This window comes from Cyprinus carpio, chromosome B20, assembly GCF_018340385.1.
Source record: "Cyprinus carpio isolate SPL01 chromosome B20, ASM1834038v1, whole genome shotgun sequence".
Lineage (NCBI taxonomy): Eukaryota > Metazoa > Chordata > Actinopteri > Cypriniformes > Cyprinidae > Cyprinus > Cyprinus carpio.
In genome coordinates, this window is record NC_056616.1 from 29,742,838 (window position 1) to 29,755,109 (window position 12,272).

At 38.7% G+C, this 12,272-nt stretch overlaps 1 protein-coding gene, 1 long non-coding RNA gene and 1 pseudogene across 2 annotated transcripts; 2 read left to right on the forward strand and 1 right to left on the reverse strand.

Moving 5' to 3' along the window:
* Window positions 1–309: 309 nt before the first annotated feature.
* tmem251 (transmembrane protein 251) lies at window positions 310–1,991 on the forward strand. The gene is made up of 2 exons (XM_042747007.1): window positions 310–461; window positions 914–1,991. The coding sequence occupies exon 2, from the start codon at window positions 929–931 to the stop codon at window positions 1,355–1,357; it is 429 nt and encodes a 142-aa protein (XP_042602941.1). The 5' UTR covers window positions 310–461; window positions 914–928; the 3' UTR covers window positions 1,358–1,991.
* Window positions 1,992–2,883: 892 nt separating this feature from the next.
* On the reverse strand, window positions 2,884–3,868 carry LOC122141087. Its single transcript, XR_006157537.1, has 2 exons — window positions 3,671–3,868; window positions 2,884–3,284 (listed from the first exon to the last, which is right to left on the reverse strand). It is a non-coding gene; the product is annotated as an uncharacterized LOC122141087 (long non-coding RNA).
* Window positions 3,869–4,721: 853 nt separating this feature from the next.
* LOC122140989 lies at window positions 4,722–11,860 on the forward strand (annotated as a pseudogene).
* Window positions 11,861–12,272: the final 412 nt, after the last annotated feature.

Sequence of the window (12,272 nt, forward strand, 5' to 3'; positions counted from 1 at the left end):
GTGAGACATGACATTTCGCTCCACTGTATGTCCACACATAGCAGAATGACAATAAAGCTAGACTTGACTACAGTTTAAATCCTTTTCTAATCTCAAAATTGTTGTGGTCCTTTAAATCTCTCTTGTAATTTTACAACTGCTAACTGTCATGTAAGATAGTGATTTGTCCTGTGTAGTGAATTTGTGCTTGGTAAAACTGTTGGTGTTACACTAACAGCACACCTGTGTACACGTATTATAATTTCTGGCGTGGTTATGACACAGTGATGCTCTGGGGGGCAGTAGAGCACAGTTTGCGCGGTTAATAATAAAGTCAGCGAAGATTCACGGGAAACTTCCCGGATGTTGGTATTCCAGGAAGTGAGTCCTATGACAACAATCCTGTGACAGCGGTGTGTGTTTTGACTTGAGAAACATATCGTCCTGAAAACCGCGCAAAATGGATTGATCGTGTGATCAGAGTAAGTAACACTCACGTGTAATCATGTGTTTAGTGAATACGATGGGGGCGAGTCGCTATATAATGACACAACAGCTTTGAGAAATCTCCAGATGGTGAGGTTTCTTGTGTTTGAAGGACTTCCTCTTTGTTTATTTAATATTTCGAGCTAGAGTTTAATAATTCGTGTAGAAATGTGTTTCGTACAACATCAAGGAAGTTAATGTTTTTGGTTGAAAAGTAAATACTTTAGTGTTATATTTTTATTATATATAATTAAATATTAACTAGTATATTTAATAAGTATTTAATAACAATACTGCTATATTTTTCAGTGATGATTGACAGTTTAAGCTGAGCTGATTTGATTTTTATTTCCTGAATATTCAGCAGTGATCCCAGCACTGATCACGTGACTTCACAAGCATGTGTTTGGTTTCTTGTCATCCTGTGCATCTGTCTTTGTTTCTCCAGAGAAGAGCATGGAGAATGATGAATTTCCGCCAGCGGATGGGGTGGATAGGTGTCGGACTGTACTTGTTGGCCAGTGTCGCTGCCGTGTATTATATATTTGAGATCAGCCAAACATACAACCTGCTTGCACTTGCACAAGAAGAAAAGGCGGCTGGAGCGCAGACAAAAAGGTCAGGAGATGCTTCTTCCTCTTCCCCATCTTCAACCTCATGGATCGTGACTCTGAAAACGAGACTTCTCCTCCTGCCCTTCTGGGTGTGGGCCACCATTTTCCTCATTCCCTACCTCCAGGTGTTCCTCTTTCTTTACTCCTGCACAAGGACAGACCCCAAGACTGTAGGATACTGTATTCTGCCCATCTGCCTTGCTGTTCTCTGCAACCGTCACCAAACCTTCGCCAAGGCCTCCAATCAGATCAGCAGACTGCAGCTGATTGACACTTGAAGTGATTGTTAAAGATGAGGAGGAGGTGCCATACAGTTTGGGTGTCTTAGGGGTTGGGCAATACAAAAGTGCATTCATAAATAAGATTATTCTTTTTTTAAGACTTAAGTTCTGAATATTGTTTTTTTTTTTTGGTGTAGGAATTAAAAGGGGAATGTGTTTAGGATTAATTTCTTTGTAATGTTTTTTTTTCTTTATCAACTAATTGTTTGAGTCACTTGCAGTTCCCCCACCAGTTTTAATTGTGTATTTTTTAGCAAAAAAAAACTGGACTGTAGGTGATGTTTCGTACTCTTTCAAACTGAATGGCAAAAATTGGTCCACATTTAATTAAAGTAGATTTATAACAGGATCCAGAAATATTTTCCATGTTGGCTCAGTCTTATGGTACTTTTTTTTTTTAGAAGCTTTGTCTTGATTTCACTGAAAAAAAAAACTTTTATAATTGAAATTAAATTTGATAAATGAAATCTAAGTAGCATAAATTGAGGCAAATTAAGCCATTGTCCCAAGATGTGGAGAATGTTGATGGGGCTTGTGTGTTGAACTGTGTGTACTACTTGAATTACACGTCTAATGGCGGGTAGATTTAGTATAAATCAAGATGAATAAAGATTCGTTAGTGTGGACAACTGTAATTGTTTCCGTACTATGAGGCCAATGAAATTGTAGTGTCACTTTAATGCTCCAGGGATTTGTTTTCAACTCCAGTGGATTTTTTATTGGTGGAAAATAAGAAAACCATGGACAGTGGTGCCACATATGTATTTTCCTTTTGTTTATAACAGTCTTTCTTTTATTTGTTTTAAATATAAAAATGCTCTCAAGGCAGGAACAAAGAAAAAGAGTTGTGTAATTAGGAAGGTTTTGTATTAAAAATACATTTCATTATTAGTATTTTGTTCAAATAGGATTTCTTGTCAGCTCTAGACATGACAAGAGTATTTTCTCCAATTCTTTAATTTGTGTTTATTTGATAAATACTATTTTCACGTATCATAGTGATAATCAAGTGTCCTCAGAGAAAAGACATCTGTGTTTCAGAAAGCAAATCGTTCGTATTCATGTCTGTGTGGAATAGTTGTGAACTCAATCTTGTGTCTTATTGTTGAGGGATATCTGCATCACTTTACAGTGTGAGTAATCTAATCTTGCATAAGAAATGCAAAAGGTTATTTAGACTTGTTGGGTGTGTTAGGTTGTGATAAGTCTGGCACACAATATTGGGTCTCAAACTTCTCAACTTCAGCCTGTGCCACAGACCCAAGTGTTTTGGATTTTAAAATCATGTCTTTTTGTCAACAGTGTCTTTTATTCATTTGTTGGAATGTTCATAAAAAGGCAAACAATTTTTGTCTAAAAGGGCTTGACTGTGAATTTATAATGTTTAATGGGTATTTGTTTAAGAAACTTTCCATTGCAATCTTAATACACTGTGGTTTGAAACAACTCAATAAAGAAATGTAACGTGGAGTCTGTGTTCTTTTGTAACTGTTACATTGATTTCTCAATCAGAAACTCAGACATTTTACTGGACAGTTTGATTCCAGTTTATTGCACAGTAGTTTATTATCACCTGTTAGCTGAAGAAACCTGAACAAGCTGAACAAATCCCTGCCAATTTGTAACATTTTACAAAAGGAAAAATGTATAGATAAAATAATTTTCCTTTTACACGGTTATACTTTAAATACATCAACAAAAATGGGAACAAATTAAGGCAAAATCTCAACATAGCCTTGAAACTGTGGCTGACAAAAAGGTTTTTCCACATCTTTATGTAATAAAGGCCATAACAAAACAATGACAGTTCTGAAGATCATGAACGTAAGGTTTTTATCCGCTTTTTTGGAGGCTCTGAGTTTGACTTTTTGGTGGCCATTTCTGTACTCCTATCCTCTTCATCACTGTCCTCTTTCCTCTTCATCTACAACATGGGTTTCAAAAAATAGAAAGAAGTTACAAAATGAGACAATTTAATAAAATAATTATGACAATATATGACGTTTGACTTAATAGTTATAGGGCTTATTGAAGTAAAAAAAGTATTTTAAATAAGTAACTTAAATAAAAGTTGGGTAACTACTTAAACGACAGAAGGGCAGTATCGTTAAAGTTCTCAGGAGTTCGCTGTCATATGAGGGGAGACTTTTAGCCACTTTCGTAGTCTTTATTGTATGTATTTTTTATATATATATATATATAATATATATCTATATATATATATATATATATATATATATATATATATATATATATATTTAAGTCTGTTGGTTTTCCATAAGCAAGCCAGTCTTCATTTTAGCAGCTTACCATCTACACCTGCTGTGCTGTTTTCCACTGAGCCCCTTTCTTGTTCAACAAGAGCCGTCAAAACTTCAGATATATCAGCATTTAATTTCTTGATGCCAGTTATCATTGATTTCAAACTGCCATCTGCTTGCACTGTAAACTGGCTTGTCAATCCATCTCGGTACTTCAGCTCTCCCTTCAGCTCGCACGCCGCCATATTGCAGTACACACTGTAACTCGGTTGCCAGATCTCACTAGGAAAAAACACGCAAAATGGACTGTATTAATGAAACAAAATGAAGAAAAAAAATATTGAGTATCTAATAAAATTATTTATAAAATAGAAGGAATAGATTACAATTACATGCTGAACTGCAACATCCCTCGAAATATTATTATCACTAATTACATAATTTTACAAATAACTGCAACAGGCAGCAATATAACAATGAACAAAATGCAAACATAAGCATAAACATGAACATAACCATGCAAAAATGTGACAACTGAAGAATTTTTAAATAAATATATATATATATATAATATATATATATATATTATATATATATATATATATATATATATATATAATCGTGCCAGTAAGTGACACACTATTTATAAGCAGGTATAATGAGTGACATGCAAAACACTGATCTACCTTTGAACTCTGATCTATCAAATTAGCTTTGCGAAAATTCCCTTTTTTTTTCTGTTTATTCGGAATCATTGAGTTAATGTGGGTGTGATGTATGAATACACATTAGTCAGAAAAAGAGACCCCTAAAAATAATAAATTCTATTTTACAACTCTCCCGCCAAAATCATCTTGTATTTGCATAAACCGGAAGCAGCATTGGTTGTGTTATTGTCAGAGTTAATCCCGAAAATATGTTCGGTAATGTCAAATTGCATATCACTTTTCCTACATCTTTCTTTTAGCTCTATTACAGGGGACCCACCGTCGCCAGTAAAACGTGATCTCGCTGACAGTTCAGTTAGTTCGTTGTCTCGTTGCGTGCCCTGGAACATGAACTAGAAACCAATTTTGTTTTTGCGCTCATCTCTGCAAAGGATGGCGGCAAATGTTGGAGAGGATGAGGCTACTGTATCTCTGGTGGTACGTCTTGGAGGAGGATTGAAGAACTTGAGAATGAAGCCTCCGCTGTTCTTGGAGGGAGTGATTCAGAGAAATGCTCGTATCCAGAGGTTCGACGTCTTTATGTGAACGCAGACTTTTCAAATAATCCGTTTTCAGCAAGCGGGTCATACCTTGACACAGCCCATTGCCTCTTGGTGTTCAACATAATTCTTGCAAATGTTTTGATTTGGGTTTAGCACAAGACATTATTTATATTGAATCGTAGATGCTGCGTCTATTTGTTGGAGATAAACCTTATTGCAATAACAATAATAGCAAGATGCCTTTAAGAATAGTTATCAGCAAATGCTCTGTATTTACATGAATGTTCTCAAATGAAAAATAAGTTATATGTCCTGACCAGGGATATTTGAAGCGCCAGGCGCTGTATGCCTGCAACACCTGCACACCAAAGGGAGGAGAGCCCGCTGGCATCTGTCTGGCATGCTCCTACAAGTGCCATGAAGGCCATGACCTTTTTGAGCTATATACCAAGAGGTGAATATTCCCACTGTCCATCTATAATATCCACTGAAGCCGTGATACTATGTTAGAAGGTACATTTGCTGCCGCTTTAACCCATTTAAGCAGAGCCTGATTGGATCTGACATTTATTGTTTGATAGTTTGCTGAAGGGGTTCCATGTGCATTTTAAAACTATTTTGCCTAATTTGTATCAGTATATTTTTGACAGTATGACAGAGGGATTATTTAGCTGTTTATCTTGATGCATTTGCACTAGCTGCCTTACAGGCAGTGAGAGTGAAGACCTGAGTGAGAACCGTCACATAAAACATAACGTTAATGTGAAGAAATTATAGGCATCATTGTTTTTAGATTGTTTAGATTCAATTACACACAGATATTACTTCAAATTGTGCCGGCTGAGGCATTGTGATATGTTACGAGTTAAGCTGCACTCAAGACTTTGTTGTTAATACAGAAATTTTCGATGTGACTGTGGAAACGACAAGTTGGGGAAATGGAGTGCAAGCTATTTGCGGTAGATACGTTTTGCTGTTAGTTAAATTTGTGTCTTTTGCGTTTTTTAATTCGATTTTTTCTAATCTGATGGATTTCTGGTTGTACAGGATAAGAGAAAGTGAATTCAGGGAACAAATACAGCCATAATTTTTTTGGCTTGTATTGCACATGTGACAGACCCTACCCAGATCCAGAGGATGAGGTAATGAGTTTGCATTCTATAATGTTGTCTGTTATTCTGTTATTGTATGTTGCATTGCAAATAAACGTTTTTTAATTATGAGCCCGTATTCAGATTTTGTGTTGTGAGTGCTTTTATTATATTACATTGAGTAGATTACATGCATATATGAACCCTGTTCTCTCTTCAGGCTCCAGATGAGATGATTCAGTGTATTGTGTGTGAGGACTGGTTCCATGGTCGGGTTAGTATCAAATCAGATTGCAGTCCGGCAGGACATGACATGGTTTAGTGTTCTCCGTGTGTGTAGATGAGGAGCATAAATGCATTCAGGTTGAAATGTTTGAGAACACCTCTGTGTGTTTCTCTCAGCATTTAGGCTGCGTAGTGTCCCAGACTGTGTGGAGCCGCAAGAGATGATCTGTGAGTCGTGCATGAATAAAACACCTTTCCTTTGGAATATGCCTGCAGATATTGCAGGTAATGTTGTTGTATACATTTTTCTGCTTCGATTTTTGCATTATTACAGATAATTTAGTATGAAAATGAGTGCAAAGTTTATCAGCCAGGACACATTAAACTGATCAAAAGTGACAGTAAAGCCATTTACAGTGTTTACAACAATTATACATTTTGTGAAGGTCTTTTCTGAATTGTTTGCATCAGTGCCACCCATTACAAAAAAGTAAGTCCTATGCAAAGGAGAGGAGGATGTGAAGGTGAGGTCGAAAATGATGGAGATGAGAAGAAAATTAACAATGAGAACCTGAAGAGCCCTGTTGATGAGAAGGTACTCACTGTTTGCTGTAATGTGTACTGTTTGGTCTTGCTAAATAGAAAGGATGAAACATGACATGCCATTTTTAATTCTATTCATTCCCTGTTCAGTCCATTTTATTGTGGACAGCCAAGCCTAAATCTACTTGTTTGTCCAATGAATAAGTGTTTTAAGGCTCAATGCCTTAGCTGTTTAGAGCTTAGATATGCCTTTGTTTTGAAGTCTCACCACAAGGTGGCAGTAGTTCTGTTAGATGATGCATGTCTGAAAGAGGTTTTCATTGGGAATTGGTTCATCTCTTATGCTTCATCTGTCTCAGTTAAGCTGTAATTTGCAGAAATCGAGCTAAACTGAATTTGCACCACATTGTTTTGTTGCTGTTAGCGAGAATGCCAACTCAGTTGTATATGAATTGTGAGAAATGATTTTTAACAATCTACACAGGAAGAGAGGAATCCGTGATCAAGATTTGGTGACCTTCTCTCTGCCATCAGGTGCAGGTCAACGGGACATCCACCTGTAAACGGCCAACACCAGGAAGAAGCTGAAGGCTCCTCAGAGGAGGGTGTCGTGCTCAGGTTTGCAAGGCTGAGAGAGATAAGGCCTCGAGGGGAGGAGCCGGACTCTACAGGGCGCGGTGTTCTCTGGCCGTCTGCCTGGCGCACAAAAACTCTGCACCTGCACCGACTCGCAAGGTACAGCTCAAACACACCTTACAGAGGAGATTTACTAGATAATACTGCTTTTGTACCCTTGCTTAAACAGGATTAGTTGACTTCCAGGAATTTCTCATATAGTGGACTTCAATGGAGCCAATTTGGTGAGAGGGTCCACAATTGCAGTTTCAGTGCAGCTTCAAAGGGCTCTAACATTATCCCAGCCGAGGGAATAATTTATCTAGCGGGAAAAGATCAGTCATTTTCTAAAATTATACTTTTTAATAGGGCTGGGTTTTGACACAAATTCGATTTGATTCTCATTCACAATCTTGCGATTCGATTCGATATTGATTCTTTTGAATATATCTGAGGTAAAGTAAATGCCAAATTTTCTCAAGGGGGAAAAAAAGTCTGTTGTTACTACATTACTATCATGTTTAAAGGTTAAATAATTTACTGATTTGTTTAAAATTACACTTTAAGTTTTTAAAATAATAAAGTTACAGTTACTTTATTTCTACTTCATTTTTTTAGTTTTTTTTAATATAAAACCATAGTGGTTATTATCTTAAAACTTCTTCAAACTTAAATTTTTCAAACATAAATTAAACAGAAGAACTACTAAAATTATAATGAAATATGTTTTATTTGGTGCATATATATTTAGCAAAATGATGCCCTCTCTCTTACAGTTTATTTTTCTGACTTATATGTTTATGGTCACCAAATTTTTTTTCGGAGGTAAATGTGACGTTATGTGACATTGTTTACAAGCTGTTATATTGACATCTTTGCGCAGCTGAAACACAGATGGAGTGATTACATGAGACAGGATACAGATTGTAAAGTTGAACTCTTTCCGTTTAAATTTACCTTTTGGATTTTCGTCCATGACTCAGGATTATTTTGTGCTGAAGCTGGTATTAATGTGGAGAGATGATTTAGTTCACGTGCGCCACGCGCTGCCGCAAAACGTTTGATCTTGAGGCGGCTACCGTAATCCGTCACTCCAGATTTAACCAGAAGCTAAAAACGGAATTTTTATCGTTTGAATACGTGGGGGCAGGGTGGGGTGTGGGGGGGTGTGGGGGATACCAATAGAGAGAATTTGAAATCTAAGACTACCTTTGTTTCATAGTAACCAAAGGCACCATGCTTATGTGTGATACATTGGATGCCGGACAGTGCCCTTTGTTGTGTAACGTGCCATTAACTGGTCGTTACGTAGGCTAACACTAATTGATGTCTTGGTATTTAAGATCATCAAAATCGTGTCCATAAAAAATCCCCATAATTAATATCGACTAAATCATATATTTTTTTTACCCACCCTACTTTTTTAACCCACAAATGCTCATCTTGCACACACCGCGACTGACCTGCGTCACATTAGTAACGCTGAAAAAGGTCAGGCGTGTTACAAAATTCGTGGCCGTTTGTTTCGAGAGAACGATGGCATATTTAGACCTTCACCCATTGGCTGCTATTAAAGTCGACTATGATGGATAAAAATCCAGGAATGTTTGTCCTAAAAAAAAAAAAAACACCATAATTTCTTTAACACTGAAGAAAGAAAGACATGAACATTCAGGATGGCATGGGGGTGACTAAACTTTCCTTTAACAGAGTGTTCTGTATCATTCAACACATAAACATGAAAAAAACACAACTTGTTCTCTGTCTATGTTTTTGCTTCTATTGCTTAGGTCCTCTTACAGATGCTGGAGTGTCTTTTCCTTATGGATGAGATGGACACCCGTCCTGCTGGCGTATGAAAACAAGGGCAAGTCTAACAATGCAGGCTGAGCAAGCACGGAGGGGCTGATGGTCGCGGACCTCTTGATGTCGGCCCGAAACAACTTAACATCGGTTCAGCAGCTGGAGATTATCCATGGGTAGTATAGTGAAATGGTACCAACATCTTTTACTGTGTGTGAAACCAAACTAATTTCCGATTTCTTATTCGACCTGAATTTCAAATGTAACGTTAACATTTAATTTCCTCCTCAGAATATATGGACAATGAAGACAGAGCTTAGGTTGACCACCTGCATTATTTTGCAGCAGAAGGAAAAGGTAGGTTTTTTGCTTAATGTTGGGTATAGTTGAATGTAAGCTGTAAGTGGTCTAGTGTTCATTGTCTTCTCCTCTCCTTGTTAGGTGGTGCACCTGGTAATCCGTCACTTCTTTGACACAGCAGCAAGCCGCAAGACGACTAAGGGAGAGCCAACACAGGGTCTCTCTGTCTGTACGGATCTTGTGGGGCATTTAAACGCCCTTCACCCTGCCACTTCAAGCAGACCAGCTACACCCCCCCCCCCCCCCCCCCAAATCTGTTCACCCCAGGGCATCGGGTAGGAGGGCCGTCAATGAGGACAGGGGATCGTAGAGATGTAAACAGAGGTACGAACGCGACCCACACGTGGCGCTACAGGGAGGTAAAGACAAATGCCGTTCCCAACCAGGGGTGGGTACATGATGCAACACCAGCAAATGGCTCCGGCGCCAGAAGCTCCCCGTCTTTGGTTGCCTAAATGACCATTACCGAGTTTTTTTAACACTCATCTCTTTTCTTTCCTTGTTAATGATGCATTCTCCGCGGTACTTCCAAAATCCTAGACTTTATCTATCTGTATTCAATGTTTCATTCTCTAATTTGATTGCGGTGACTCAGATTTATAAAGTCCATTTTAGACCTCCCGATGATTGCGATTTCGTACAAAGCGCCCAAGTAGATTCAGGTTCCTAATCTAGATGTAGTCTCGCATCCATAAATAAATCCATGAGGAAGTTGTTTTTTCAACCGTTTAATTTTGCTACTCCTTTTGCAAGCAGCTAGTCAGTCGTTTTTTTTTAGGTACATACTAAGTGATGGGAAACCCTTGGCTGTATGTTGCTGTCAAGCTTTGTGAATCCTGTGGGGGTTATATAAAACAGATCATTTTTGTTTTTTTTTTTTTTTTATATTGATGCCCATCTTGTATTATGTTGATTTATCTGCTGTGTATATGTTGTTAAACGTTCTGAGCTTCTTCATTTGATTTGCAATTAAAGAGTAAGAGGCGGTACTTTTATCACATGTCCTGTTTCAGCTGACCAGGTTGGAACTAGTGAAGGAAATGATCCGTCAGGCTGAGGAGCTGCGTCACACGGAACCAGGTGCAGTCGAGAGTATGCTTTGGAACGTGTGGTAAGGGGAGGGCGACCACAGGCAGATACGAGCTGCGAGGCGTGTGGAGAGAGTTTGGCAACCGGATGGTGGTGCAGAACTCTAACGGTAAACAGCACTCCGTTTGGTGGAGACTGGACATGGTTGCTATGGCTACCGATGACTCTGTATGCTTTCATGTCAGTTAGTATTACCCGGACTCTGACGCATGCATTATTTTCAAGTGACTGCGGGCATAATACTGATTTGTTCAAATAAAAACAGATTCAAAGGGAGAATTTGTTATCAGATGAAAATGATGTCCAACAATGTGTTTCATGATAACTACTCATACAACCGTCCCCCCCACCCGGTATCCATGCCAAGCCAGGCTGCAGTTATTTGATAAAATACCAGTTACAAACAGGTAATATGTAACTATTAGTACAGGTTAAAACTTTGATATAAAAAGAGGTTTGTGTCGTGTGTATACCTCTTATTTTTTATATATATTATAGATGATAGTTAATCTAACTTTAACATTTGTAATACCATGCAAATAAACAAATTCAATCAAGTCTTATAACTAAAATAGGTTAAACTAGAGTTTACTGAGAAGCAATGTGTGACTGTGCATCTGACAAATTTTGGATGGAAGAACTGCAGTCATTGTGCGTCTGCAATCACGCAAGGGGGTTTGAAGAGCAAAGTTCCAAAGTTACTAGCTCTTGGGTTAGAAGTCTCGAGCGTCTGAGTGTTGATTGCTTGTACTCTTGTTATTCTCCACCATTAAGGACCATCTGAAGCCTACGCTGGTAGCTTGGAAGGGAGTCAAAACCTCTCAGCATACCACGACAGTCATACGTCTCATGGTTGAAGATGTTATGCACCTAACATTGCCTCAGGGCCCTGTTTCTGTGTTTCAGATCCACACAATTCTTTCGAGGGAGAGTCGTTTGGATACTATGCTTCCGTCCGTCCTGCGCGTCAGGTCGCTAGCAGGGTCAACAGCACACCAGCTGTGCGAGAGCATGTTCCCCACGGACTGGAGGCTCTGGTGGGCTTCCACCCCCTCTGCCCTCTCCTCACCCTACTCCACGATAACCCAGGGGCCATTAGTCAAGCAGCAGTAGAAAAGAGGGTGGGACCTGGGTCCCACCCAACCTCCGTCCAGTCTTCTCCGACCCAGCAATCATGCATCCGTCACAGGCAGCCCTCTTCCAAGTGGGCTCACTATATTTTTGCAAGGGGGGGAGAACTCTTTCATCTGACCCGCTAAATGGCTGCTGAATACCAATTCCTGATGTCGAATTTAGGGACTGAACGAACATGACTCTAATGAATCCACACTTCCAATTCCTCCTCCCACCGACCCTTGTCCCTCTGACGTACCCGGTGTACATGAGCGATGTAAATTTATTATCTGTTTCTTTTTTACTACTGGTTCTATCGCACGAACGCCTACGTCCCTCAGAGGTTGTGTGAACGTACGGATCATAGCTGTCACTAATTATACGTTTTGGATTTTATGTTACACTAATGCAAGGGTGTGCATGTACATCAGTTGGTGATTTTAATGGACACAGCTACATTTGACTGTAATTAAGCACTATTTAGTGGTTATTGACATGGTATATCGGTCGTTATAGAGGTACTTGTATATTATATAATATCGTATTAGATATTAGTTAGAGCCTTTTGTGCTTTTGCTAGAACAATGACCAAGTAGATATAA

What these genes read in the sequence shown, in the direction of transcription:
- tmem251 (XM_042747007.1), top strand. Translation starts at nt 929, where the DNA reads ATGATGAATTTCCGCCAGCGGATGGGGTGGATAGGTGTCGGACTGTAC.